We start from the raw sequence: 13,821 nt of genomic DNA, 5'->3' as shown, positions 1-13,821 counted from the left end.
GCGGGCGGCTGCCGCGCTCGCTCCCTCCCTCCCTCCTTCCTGCCTTCCCTCCCTCCCGCCCTCCCTCCCGCCGCAGCTCCCGGCGCCGCCGCGCTCCTCCTCGGCCCCCCCGGCCGCCGGGGGCAGCTCCCCCTTCCCCCCCCGCCGCCCGGCAACATGTCGGTGCTGGCGGCGGGGCCGGGCCCGAGGGGAGGGGAGGGGAGGGGAGGGGAGGGGGGACGGGACGGGACGGGAACCCCCCCACTCCCCCCCCGCCGGCAGCTCCGCCGTGCGGGGCCTGCGGCGGCCGCTGCCCCCAGCGCAGCCCGAGGGGCACAAATGGGCAGGGAATAGGGGGAAAAGCCCTTGGCGCGTGTCCCCCCCCCGGCACCAAGGGCCCTGTAGCGGCGGGTGCCGCGTCCCGGAGCAGCCGAGCGCGTCCCCGGCAGCGGGGTCTGTGCCGGCGAGCGGGGGACCCGCCGAGCGCGCCGCTCCAGTGTCAATATTTACAGGGTATTAGTGACTTTTTAAAAAACATTCTCGGTGAGGTCTGTTATTTACAATGTGTCATAAGTTATTAATGTGCCTTGCCTAAGTACCCTGCTAAATCTGTCTCATGCCTCAGAACAAAGTCGACAATTGGCATATTGTTTAAAGTATGAAAAAAATGCGAGTGGGCTTAAAAATTGGAAATATCTGTATTTCCAGAAGTGTAAATATTGCCTCGTAGCTGTCAAACGGCAGCCCCTGCCGAGGATGAGGCACAGAGGTGCGTTGGGGGCTATTTCTGCACCTCGCGGAGCTGCCATGAGTTGGGAAGCRCCCCCAGAACTTGGGGGAACGGGGGCGAGGGTCCCGCACGTGGCACTAACCTGCCTCTCTCCCCTGCGTGCCCGAAGCCGCCCACCATGTCCAGCGACAGGCAGAGGTCGGACGACGAGAGCCCGAGCACCAGCAGTGGTAGCTCGGATGCCGATCAGAGGGATCCTCCAGCACCTGAACCTGAAGAGCAGGAAGAACGGAAACCTTCTGCGACCCAGCAGAAGAAAAACACCAAACTCTCCAGCAAAACTACTGCTAAGCTATCTACTAGTGCRAAAAGGTAAAAGTGAGAATAAGGATTTTCACAGTATTTACAGTGGCACTCTTCTGTGCAGCTGGATTCTTGTAAAGCCCTTTGAGAAAGCAAAGTACAAACATCTTAAATGCAGGTGTCTGTTAGGCATTACTGGGGTAACAGTTAAGCAAACTTGTATTTCTTTTGAGGAGTTGCTTAAGGACTTGGTAACTTGCTGGACGTATGGTTTTTTTTTTTTTTTTTTTTTTTTTTTTTTTTTTTTTTTTTTTTTTTTTTTTTTTTGCTTTTTTGTCTTTGCAGGGATGTGTGAGGGAGCGGGTGTGTGAGCCTCAGGTGTCTTTCACAGAATTGGTTCTCCCACCCGCATTGCTATAGGGCAGTGTCGTAGGGTGTATTAGCAGCATATAGACTAATGTCATGAAGCACACTTTAATTAAAGAAATCACCCCCACACACAATTGGGATTTGCGGGCCCAGTGTCTAGCTTTTCTCGTCAACCTGCAGCACAGCCTCACATACCTGAAACAAAGTTTCTGCAGTTTGGCTGGAAGAAGTTTAAGCGTGTCCTTTGCTTTGGGACACATAGGTGGGTTCTGTCGTGGGCTCTGCAGTGAGCCGGGAAGCTTCCTTGGTCACAGGGCGTGTTTTGACTTCTGTGTAAGTTTCTGGTAGTGCTGCTCTCAAGAAAAGGACCCTTTCCTGCAGGTCCAGCTGGGTGAAACAAACGAGCTTTAAATCCCTTCATTCCCGTGGCTCTTTGAGATGAAATGCAACTTTCCAGTCTTTTCCCCAGAGTTCCTTCTCTTTACAAGTATTAAGTTTAACCTGTAGCAAGAAGCGCTGTAGRTTATCCATAAGAATGCATAGGAGCTCTTTACTAAGCATCTTCAGGTTTTGCTTATTCAGCATGAATACTGTATTTCAGATTTTTAGGAGCATTTTTGGAATTTTATATTGGACTTAATTCAGTAAATACTTTTTGAAATATACATTAATATTGCTGCAGAATATGGGTGGCTTTGACAGCTGTGTTTTTTAAAAAACACTTTGAAGTGGGACTGGCTAAAGAAGGAAGAGTTTTGGAAACACTGTGAAGATTTTATAATTTATTATTCCTTGTCTGTTCCTGAAAAGCCCACAATACCTTGTGTAGAAACCCAAGACTGAGTTTTCCTGTCTTGCCTGGATTTTGCTTAGTTGTGTGTCTAATTCCATAGATCTCAAATAGTTGAGTGGTCTGATTGAACTCAGTGTGACTAGCGTAAGGGCTTTGGGATCAGCTTCAATTAGTTCATATTTTAATGCTTCCTATTTAAAGGAAAGAACGGTCTTGCTTTTATGCTCCTCTTTGGGACAAAATTCTTATTTGATATTTTTAAGAGGAATTTACCGTGCATCTTTTAACATCTTAACCTCTTGTCTATCTGAAGAAACTATTAAACAGACACAAACTTTTCAGAATTCCTCTTTGGACCTTAGCACCTCGGGAGGGGCTGCTGTGGGGCAGAGCCAAGCCAGCTCACCGGTGACCTCAGGGCTGTGGGCTCCAGGGCAGCACAGGGTGTGCAGAGAAGCCAGCTTGATGCACAGAGGTTATCCCAGTACTGGAGCAGCCTGGCAGGGCTGCCAGCTCCGTGTGAACCGCTGCAGAGTGGCCGGGCAGAGCCCCTGCACGGGAGGTGTCTGCTCGGCCGCRGCCTCGGCTCCCTCGGCTCTTTGGAGCCGCGTTGAATATTCCCGAGCAGCCTCCCCCCCTCATTTGCATATTAGCTTGAAAAGCAAATCTCTCCGCTAAGGAGCGCTTGGATATGAAAATAGGTGCTTTTCTGAATTCTTGGGGGAAATCCCTGTCAAACGGCGTGGCAAGCGGTCTGTTTATTTACAGCGTGGGGCAGGAAAAAAGCAGCAAAGTTTCTCTGCTTTGGGATTTGGGTTATGCCTCTGAGAACAAAGAGGAAGCAGCCATGTTAGCATTACTGAAGGCAAAGCCAATCTTGCATTTAACTGCATGGTGGTAGAGGGCAGTGTAATTCCCTGATTTATTCTATAGACTATCTCACATGCTTTGTGTCTGTTCTCATTTCACCAACAGAATCCAGAAGGAGCTAGCTGAAATAACCCTCGATCCTCCCCCTAACTGCAGGTATGTGGCAACTTCTTAAATTGCACACGGGCTGGGAGGTGAATGTGCTCGGGCTAACAGCCGGGGAGGCTCTGCACTGGTTACAACCGGTGGCTTTAGGAAACTGCGTGCTGCAAAACRCGAGCGGGTCGGGAGCGGTGGGTGCTGAAGTTTGATATGTTGTTGTCTGCGTGCTGGAGGGGCAGTCTTTAGGAGCTGGCATATATAGTAAGGTGTCTTGCTGCTTGTTTTCCTGCAACTGAGCACCRTATTTGTGAAACATTAATATCCATTTCATCATGTGCTGAAGCTTAGTGCCTGCTTGCAGTCTGAACTGTTTTTTGAGTGCCAGGTTTAGAGTTACTGCTTTATGCTGAAATTAGGCAAGGAATTGTGATTTTTGCATGCTTTCTCCTAGGATATGTTGCTTAATAGTTAGAAAAGGTGAAGCATTACCTTTGAGATTTGTGCCTCTCATTCAGTGTTGTAGAAGTCTCTCGATAAAGGATATTTTTAAGGAAGTTCCTCAATGGAGAGATGCTATTTTTTTCCCTCTAAAAAACAAAAAAACACAGTTTTAAGATTGAAAAATTACGTGATTTAGCCTTAAAGTGAAGGAAACTGGAGCACTTGATCAATGGGAAAAAATAGTAATATAGCTAATTTATTTAACTATTTTAAGTGTTTCACTTTTGTTTAAAGGATGCATAAAAATTCTCATTAGCTCTGAGCATCCACTGTCAAATGTGCCGTAAAACTACATTTAAATAACGCAGCTTTCCTTTGGTGCATTCCAGCACGATCTGACTGCGAGGTGTCTTCAGTTTCGTAGCGCCAGTGCTTGAGGCAGAGCTGTGCACATGTGAAGAAGGGCTGGAAGTGCTTTCTGGTTCTATGTTGGAGCTGCTTGCCTTGCTGCAAGCAGGGGTGCAGGGCTGGGTGCAGGTGTCCTGTGAATTCAGCACGGCGGGAGCTGCTCTGCCCCCTGCACACGCGCGGGGCCGGACCGGGGCTGTTCCCGGGGCAGTCTGCGGTGAAGGTGCCGCCCGCCCGGTGCTCAGGACCGGCGGTCTCATGGATTTGGGTGCAGGGTTGGTGCTTCCTCCTTTTTAGCAGGGGAAGCTCTGCAGGGAGAGCTGGTGTCTCTTAAAAAGTCATATTACTTGCAGGCTGCAGCTCTTCGTTGTATGTGTGGCTCTTCAGTCTGTCATGCACTTTATGCTTGGGCTCCCAAATGGGACATGATAGGAGAGAAAGCATTTAAGGGAAATAAAACACTTTGCTGCAATACTACTTTTAGGAAGTGTAAGGCAGTTTTGTGCACAGTAAGTGGCAGCTTGGCTTTCAGAAAGAGAAGCCTCTTCCTGCTCCGATACCATCTGATACTGAGCTGCTTGGAAAACAGGCCTCTGCACTGTCGGCACCAGAGCGGTGCCAAGGGCTCTTCCTGGGAGCAGGGACTACCAGGTGCCCAGAAACGCTGTTGAGGGGGTTGTACCCCTCCACAGCACCAGTGCATTTAAGATAATTTGGGTTTCTCTTCTGCATAGCATAGGGGAAGAGATTATTTTTTGCCAGTGAGGAAGTCTTTGCCTCTGTTGCCATGAGTATTTTTAAAGAGGAATTAAACCCTTTATCTCACTAATGCATGGTGAATGTACTTCTCCCTCCTGCAAAAATCAAAAGTATTTGCAAGAGACCACGGCTTCTTTAACAGCAGCTTTTCTGGGTTTTCRGCATGAACTGTTTGGGCAGGATTGCACTGCCTGAGGGATTACCATTACCCTGCAATGGACATTTTTTAGAAGGGGCCTTTCTGTGCAGGGAGGTAAATGCAGCTGTTTCACGCGGAGCAGGCGAGGGCAAGGACACGTCATGCACCTCCTTGCAGGCGGCAGAAGCCACGATGAGGCAACCAACGGTGCGGGCATAGGACTCTCCCACTTCATTGCCTCATCATGCAAGGAGCTGCAGAGCACCTCTCACCATTTTGTAATGTAGAAATAATAAGTCTGTAGTACATGRGTACATAGTGATAACGCCCCTGTCATAAGCTGTGCACTAGGTTTCTTCAGGTCGCGCTCCTGGCTGCTCCCCATTCTGGAGCACAGCCTTGTCCCTTGTGATCCGCATGTTGCCGGATTGGAGCTATTGCCAGAGTGCAACTAGCAACTGATGCTCCTGGACACTGAGTCATTCTGGTTACCTAGTTACAGAGGGATAAAATTAAGGATTTTTTAATATGATAAAGGCACATGCAAAATCATAAGTGTTCTTTTAGGTACGAATGCTGAACCACGTATCGAGCTCTCCTGTGTTGTATTAAACACTTTGATGGCTACTGCCCCTTCTCATCTGCCAGGATAACTGTACACAGAGTTGCTCTCTAATCCAATTCTGTCAAAATGATCTAAAGTTGATTTAGCTGCTTAAAARGTGACACCAACTGTTGCAGTGTAATTCACACGCAAGAGCTATGTAGGTTTCTGCAGCAGTTAGATTTCCCACAGTCACATCTATTACTGTAACATCTGTTTTATAGAAATGCTAGGGCCCCAGGAGATCTCCATTCTTGGGTGTGCTGAGCAAGGCTGGACGGTACATTAAGTTCTATTTTAGGCACTGGGGTAGCAGAAAGACAAACAGTAGAAATGTTTAAATCATTTTCTGCATGCTTCAACAGTAGAGGTTGGCCCTGTATTTCAGATTCTTTTCAGTTGGCTGGACAGTGTCCTACTAGACAAATCATGTTGTCATGTCAGTGTGCAAATACAGATTACATCCTTGGGGGTACCAAGTGCAGAAGTTAAATATTTAATGYGGATAGCTTCGCTGCAGCATAGGTGTATTCTAAGTTCATGTGGATTTTGGTGCAATTTCCAAGGAAGGTAGAGCACACAGTATTAGACTTGTTCTTAGGGCAYCACAGCTAATGGGGAGGAAATGAAGTGCTGCTTTGTGTCTCTGTTCTCTCCCCTCTAACACACGAGCCTGAAGCGAGCAAGGTGCTGCACAGCGAGCGCCCTAGCACTGCAGCACACGGGTAAGCTGGGCACAGGTGTCTCATCCTGCATTTCCTCGCTTTTGCTGGCTCCCATCAAAGCACTACGGTTGATGCAGTGGCTGTATTTAATTTCTTTYGTGCTTTTAATAGTATAATGGGAAGCTAGAAAAGGTCTGGGCCCTATTGCTCCTAGGCAGCTCAATTTCAAACCATGGCCAAGTGCTTATACATGCTTCRAGGTATAGAAATTTGCCAAAACCCACTGCTATGCATTCCCAGAATAATGTTCCRAGGATCTTTCATGCAAGGCATGGCAAATGCATGCTGCAGAGATTTTCTTAAATAGGTTTGACATATCTGGAATCACTGTTTTCAGTTCATAACAAAACTTTTGGAGCCGAGGTCACTGCACTGTAGCTCAGGTTATAAATGAGACTGTTGGAGCTGCACAGCTCAGACTGCAGCTCGGGTGGAGCAGGGCACAGCTGCCTCTGGCACTCAGGCATTTCCTAGATTTTAGGGTTGGTGGAAAGGGGGCCATTCCCAGGAACAGTGATTTGTAGCAGCCTCTTTCAGTTGTTCCTGGCAGCTCTGCTCATCCACAGTAACTGGAATACGCTCCCTGCCTTTCCTCCTCATTTCCATTCCAGAAACAAGCATTGTTCATCTTCAGGAGAATGTTTTTGAAGTACAACCCAATATTAATTAAATTTAGTAACACCCATACAAAACCTGTTCTTATAAATTATAATCCCATTTATAGCAAGTCCAGTTTGGTATAAGCTTTATAGGAAATGAGAGCAAATATCAAAGTCATTACATCCACAGGGATCTTAATTTGTGCCATTTGCAGAGAGATGTTTTAAAGCAGTGCTCCTTTCACACGCAGGGCCAACAGTTGAGTATTTTGATTCCTRTTTGGTCAGTTGCCTCTTATCTTTTTTGTCAAGTTAAAAATAGTAATAAAAACAGACATCTGACAGCAAGKGGTTTAAAAAGCAAGACAAAAGCGCGTTCCTCAGCTGCCCTCTGAGGCAGCCTTCCTCTTCCTCCTCCTGCAAGTGGGAGTTCCTACAAGGACAGGGATTCCTGGGTCACGGCAAACGCTTCCTGCTCTGTCACACCTTCTAGCCTGTGAGCACCTGGACCCAGGTCTGTTGGGAAGATTTTTTCAGATTAATTTCATGCCTTCACTGCTAATAGTAACTAAAGTGATGTCTTGAGCAATACTACAAAAGGCAGCAGCTGCTTTTGCTATTTGTATCCTTTCCTAGACTTTTAAGTAGATAATTTAGGAGTTGTTCATTTTAAATTACTTGAGGTTGTGACTAGCAGACTAAAAATTGTGTTAGTTTTTGGTTCCTGCTACGATTGCATCGTAACTCATGTTCCTAGAAAGGAACTGTTCTGCAGTGGCTTTCAGTTACATTGTGTGCATAATAAAGCTAAGTTAAAGACAATTATCAAAGACAAAATATAAGAAAGTTTTCATATAGTCCTTGTGCAGCCTATTTGGATAATACCTCACTTGTGTATTGACAYAGCATGTTTACATTAAATAACTGCATCCCTGTGAACTTATTTTATCCCATTTCTCAAAAAATAGAATCCTCTCCTCAGAATTGCTTTGGATCATATTAAGTTTGTGAAGAAACCAAACAGACCAATGTATTTTGCATTGCCCACAGCAGGCATGAGAGGTTTTAGTAGGGATTTTTGTGCTCCCACTGTACTGCACCTGTCCATTTTGTTTCTGCTGCATCTTGGGCCTGTCCTGCGCTGAAAAGCTTTGCCAGCCTCACCCGCTGCACAGGTACCTGACCCGAGCAAAAGCGCCCATGCAGCCCTGATAGAGCAGCCAGCTGCGCTGCTTCAGCTGAAGAGGGTGAAGGCAGGTGCGGGTCCCTGCCCGAGGAGGGTGAAGGCAGGTGCGGGTCCCTGCCCGAGGAGGGTGAAGGCAGGTGCGGGTCCCTGCCCGAGGAGGGTGAAGGCAGGTGTGGGTCCCTGCCCTGTCCTTGCTGCCCCATGGAAGCGCCGCTCTGGCCTCGCTGCAGCCGCCCAGGTCAGTGCCCTCCCCTGGCCGCGGTGCTGTGAGGGGCAGCAGCAGAGCCGGGGCAGCCTCCCGGGCAGGCAGGCGCAGCTCCACACTCAAGGACCCTTCCTCAGCCCCGTGTGAGGGGAACAGAGCTGCAGACGAGCTGGGCGAAGCCCCCCTTCTGTTAACATACCCTCTTCTACGGCAGGATTATAGGCAAGTGTGTGCTCTGCAGACAGTGGAGCCTGTGGAAGATGTTCCTGCACAGCAGTGGCTGCGGAGGTGACCACCGTCAGCCAGTGCCATTACTGCTCAGCCTGCCCCAGGGCAGGGGACAAGGCACCACCCAAACCTGAGCAGTTTAAATGGGGCATCAAAGCTACTCTGCTGGCCTTCCCTCACACCCAGTTCACACACAGCATTTTGCCAGACACAGGTATTAATAAATCAATCCCTTCCTTTGTTTCTGAAGTGTAGCAAGTTTACATTCCATGGCTGTCAAAGCCAGGCATTAGTTTGTTGCTTTTTAAARTCTGTAGGAGGAAGATATTTCTGAATGCAGTTAAATACCCCTGTACAATAGCACAAATGTGATTACATCTTCTTAACTTGTGCTTCCCATCCTCCTTTATTCTGTTCATTTCTTACTGGGTAAATTTCTCCCTGTTAAGCTATACTTAGTCTCCTGAAAAAGCTGTTGGTCCCTTTCTACCCCTTTTTACCTCAGTTTTGATGTTTTTACCTTCACCCTGTAGACACTGATTAAGATAGGTAAGAGACAGTGTATTAAGAGTGTATATRAAAACATCTTTGTTAAAGTTGAATGAGCTACACCCTAGCTCTACTTTATAATGTATCTTCTGAGAGTTACATCATAGTTTTCATTCTGTCTTACCCCAAACACTAGTTCACTCCTGAATGCGACATGGAAAAGCAAGCTGGAGCTCACAAAACAGTTCTGAGAATACAAATGCACATAATTATTTTTAAGCACTTTTCTATAGAGTTTGCAGTTACAGAAGTACAAATTAAGAGGGTTCACAAATCCTGTAAGATCCCATCTGAAGCCATCTTTTAAATATTCAAAGATTACTTTATATTAGTCTTGCAGTTCCCTCTGAAGTAATTCCTTCATTGTTAATCTCTGGACATAAGTCCACGGCTTGGAGCAATTTAAAGATAAGTTTATCTAACTTAGTTCAGCTACAGCTATTCCTGTCAAGCAGTTTTCTGTTCTTTCCTCTTTCCTACAAAAGGAGTGCAGTTTAGGTCAGGCGGGTTTTGTCCAGCTGTAGCACCAGCTCATTGTGGCATCTTCACACGTGCAGAGCACTTGTTACCTGGTCTGCAAGCAGCCAGCAAAGCTGCCTACGAGCAGGGAGGAAGCAAGTTTAGAAAGACATTCCAGCAAGAGGCTTAAAACTGTTAGGTATAGCTAAAATGTTATTTAATGAGCCCTTATTTTTAATAAATGCAAGAATGGAAGACTAGGCAGCTCTTGAATGCATTGAATTGTAAGAATATTTGAATTATTTCTTTCAGTTGGGAGTGACAGATCCACTATCTTAAAATGCCTAATGCTTTGCTGTACTAGAATGAGCCTCTTACAAGCAACACGCCTGGGTTTTTAAACTACCCCCAAGTGAATTCTCATACCAGTAAATACGAGTGGCATAATGAAGACAGAGTTATGCAACACAACTAAAMGTATCTGCTCACAGGAGTAAGTTTTCATGCGTACAAACTCTCAGTTTAGGCCCTTGCAGAACTGTACACAGTGCTTTCAAACATGCTCTTAAATAGGTCTGTGTTTTAGTTAAAACACCTTATAAAAGCTTTCACCGGTCTTCGTTAGTATTACTGTCAAAACTATAGAAAAAAATTATGATAAGATGTATCTAACTATAAAAGAAATTCATGTCAACCTGTATCTATTTGAGGGTTATTTAAATAGTTTAAACAGTTGTCACTCAACTAACTGGTGTTAGAAAATTGACCTCATTACATTCAACCTTTATTGGGAAACAACCRAAAGGGCCCAAGGAGGACCAGGCTGTTTACACACTGCTTTAAGCACTGAGGGGAAAAATAATGTAAGAGCTTGGAGTAAATTGCTCTTAGATCCARAGGAAAATCTGCATTTCAAATATCTATTTGGACAAAGCCTCTTCAGACACTAAAATACACCRTGTATATTTTTTCTTTCTACACCCAAACTGAATATTGCTCAACACTGCCAATCTGTCAGATGTATTTTGTAGCAGGGCARGCACTTCAAATACTTCCCCAGACTGATTTGCCCAAGCAGATCAGTTACTTTTCTTTGATTTGATCTTTACTTCTACAGCCTCAAGACACGTAATTTTAAYCTAAATTTAAAAAGTGCAAGTAAGAGAATCAGTTAAACTACTTGAAAGCAGGTTGGCTACTTCGTATAAAAATGCAGGGATCTTTTACCTGGTTCACTAGGATTTGCCTGYGAAGCACATAATGTAGCTGTCCTGAAAAATTCCTTGAGCGATTTTAAGTTGTGGGGGCAGGAGCAAGGATGGCTAATTGCCATCCAGGGCAGGAGCACGCGTACCATTAAACAGGCCAGGAACTGTATTTTAGCTTTAACTTGGAGCCAGTTCCCGTGAGGAATGAGCCCTTACCTGCTTGCGTTCATTTGCATCCATTTTCTGGAGTGGCCCCACGCGCTATGCTGTTGTSCAGCTCAGAACTGTGGTGGCAGCAGTTGTTAATCTTGATGCCACTGGTTGTAAAGCAGAACAGCCACGTCTCTTAGGATTCAACAGGATTGTCACCGCTGTCAGCCAGGTCTAATGTCACTTCCAAAAGCAAATGAGGAAAGAGATGACAGACAAAATGTCACTGAGCTGGGGTTACCAATAGCTTATGCCCAAGTCGGAAGGATTTGTAGAGAGGGTCTGCAGAGGACTGACCCATATTCATTAGTAATGATGCTTTCATTAGCTACCGGACTAGGGCATGTCACTATCCCATGTGCAGGCAGCAGCAAGGAGGAAGGGCTGTGGGCACTTTGGAGGACAGAACTAGAGTGTAGAGTGACCTGGACAGATGAAAAGTTACTTTAAAAATAGCACATCATTTGATAATTAGGATTATAAGGCACTACACTTAGTAGGGATAATAATCAACTGCACAAATCCACGGAGAAAAAGACCAGATAAGGAGCAGTTCTTYAGGAAAGCGGTAACGGCTGGGAGGATTTTGTGCTTCCAGGAGTGAGTGGCACTGCCTCCCTGGCCCGGAGCTGCCCCGTGCTGCTGGCCCCTCGCAGCGAGGTGCCGGGCCCCGGCGCYGCTCCCCGCAACAGGGCACAGGGCTCCTGCCCGGGCCGCAGCTCGCGCCCCTGCTCCGTCACATGCTCTGCGGTTGGACTCTGCTTTTGTTCCCGGCTTGTAAGTCTCTCTAATACTGAGGTAAACAAAAGCGAGGGACACTTCCCCCTGCTTGGCAGAGGCAATGGGCAGGGGCTGAGCAAGCCCTAATGCATGTGCACGTGCTGGCCAAGCCCACGGCAGCAGCGGTGCCGCACGCGGCCTCTGCCCCTGGATCCCGTGGCCAGCACCCCRCCGCGTCTGCGCTCAGAAGGCTGCAGTGAAAATGTAAGCGGCCTGGCGGCTTTCCAGCCGATGAGTTAATGCTGCTATAAACTTCAGTAGTTCCTCTGTGAGGCATGCACAAGGGTGCAGACGCTGGGAAGGCAGCCAGCAGTGGCAGCAAATGTAAGGGCCAGTGTCAAGGATTCACAACTCAGCCCTGAGGTGGGTGCCTCCCTCGGCAGAAACCCTCCGCACGGCTCCGGGGGCTGCCCATCAGGGAGCAGAGGAAGTTTCTTCGGCCTTGCCCTTGCAAGGCAGCCCGACCCACCGAGCTCGAGSCGCGCTAGAGCGTGTTGAGGGCGGCCCTGCCACCGCGCAGGCAGCCCCACGCCGGGGCCAGCAGCACAGGGAACTCTGCAGCGGCTYCTCAGCAGCCCATTTAGAGTCTCATCAGCATCAGGGACCAGGCTACAATCCACAGGACAAGTTATGTTTCCGGRGGGTGGTTCTGTCACACTGGTTGTGCTGGCCCTGCTTGCCAAGGGCACATGGTGCAGTACAAGACATGAAACTTCTAGAAAAGGTCCAGCATAGAGTATGAGTTCTCACACACCAATAACTTAACCCTTCCCTTTTTTTAAGGGAAAGATCCATTTGCAATAATTTGTTTCTTTTCCTGGTTGTAGAAATTTTTTGGTTAAATAGTTTAAATCTCAGAGTATGAAGAAGCCCCACCTGGGTTCTTGAGGTGCTGTAGCCCTTGCAGCCTCTACCTCCTTCTTGTTGTAGCCAGGGATGTTACTTCAGTGTCCTTTAAATACTGGAGAAGCTTCCACAAAACTTTAAAATTGATCCTGCCCTGTGGCAACTTGCATGGAACTAAGTGAATTTGGGACCTTAAATGCTCACACCTTAGTTGGTTTTGGGTGAGAAAAGTAGAAGCCTGTAAAAGGATGAGCTCTACGGTGGGGCTGGTGGCAGCGGTAGATATTTGTGGGCTGCTTCTTTAATATCAGTGGAACAGTTCAGGGTTGGCAGTTTGTCACACTGACATATTATAAAAAATATTGAATTGTCAGGGTGCACATTTCCTACTTGAAATGCCAGGGCAGGCTTTCTGTGCACTGAGACAGGCAAAGCATTCCTAGGCCAGGAACCATAAGCCAAAGTGCAGCTAGAGGCTGGCAAAAGAAACCCTTGCACTGGGGACTTGGGCTTTATTTATTTATTTTTTAACGTGGGGCTAAGAAGACAGGAGTTACAGTGAGCATATCTCTCTCTAGATCTGAACTAAGCCGGCTCCCGCCCCTTTAAAATCCTCCTGGAAAACCAGCCAGGCCAGCCGGGAAGCTCTCCAGCTGCGCTGCCACATGCCYACTTCTGCCATAGGCAGTGGCCACTTGGAGAAGTTAAGTAGCTAGCAAAGTTGTTTAAAAATACTAGTGCCCCAATAGAAATAGCTCTTTGGTTTTCCGCTTGTTAAAAGTCCAGGAAGGAAAACAGACACTTAGGAGGGAACAGGCTGCCCCAGGTCCCAGCCCAAACGGATATGTGCCCAGAAACGTTCTTGCTTTGGTAACTTTAAAGACCCTTTAACTTTTGAAGTCTATTGGTGGGGAGAGAAGGGAAAAAGAAATAAATCATCAAGTGAGCAATTTGTGTAGTACAGTAATGTTACTGTGCAGGTACTTCTTGCTGGGCTTCCTTCGTTGAGGAACCTAACACAGTTAGTTTTGCTGGGTCTGTAATGTACTGCACTGTAAAGGCTTTATGTTTCCATGTACAGCATCCCTGTTAGACCAAAGTCAGCTGGAGGGTGCAAAGCTTGAGTGGTGCAAAGGTGCAAAACCCGGCACAACTGGAGTGACTGTCATTGTGAGGCAGCTGGTTTCATTCCACATGTGGAGCAGGACAGGTGCTCACCTGAGCGCTCCTCAGTCCTTGGACAGCTGCAGGCTGCACAGGCTGGAGCATCTCGTGGGCTGCTGGAGATCACAGCCAGTGCGAAGAGTGCAGGTGCCTTGGCGGTGCGGT

At 47.3% G+C, this 13,821-nt stretch overlaps 1 protein-coding gene across 1 annotated transcript in view; it reads left to right on the top strand.

Moving 5' to 3' along the window:
* The first annotated feature begins 478 nt into the window (after window positions 1–478).
* Window positions 479–13,821, top strand: part of UBE2E3 (ubiquitin conjugating enzyme E2 E3) — a 41,720-nt gene continuing 28,377 nt past the window's right edge. The window contains exons 1-3 of the mRNA XM_026052084.1: window positions 479–492; window positions 879–1,081; window positions 3,150–3,200. Of these exons, the coding sequence (XP_025907869.1) occupies window positions 888–1,081; window positions 3,150–3,200 (245 nt within the window). The 5' untranslated portion in view covers window positions 479–492; window positions 879–887. The remainder of the gene's footprint in view (window positions 493–878; window positions 1,082–3,149; window positions 3,201–13,821) is intronic.

This window comes from Nothoprocta perdicaria, unplaced genomic scaffold, assembly GCF_003342845.1.
Source record: "Nothoprocta perdicaria isolate Ctin4 unplaced genomic scaffold, notPer1 scaffold_83, whole genome shotgun sequence".
Lineage (NCBI taxonomy): Eukaryota > Metazoa > Chordata > Aves > Tinamiformes > Tinamidae > Nothoprocta > Nothoprocta perdicaria.
This window is presented reverse-complemented; position numbering and strand designations above follow the sequence as displayed.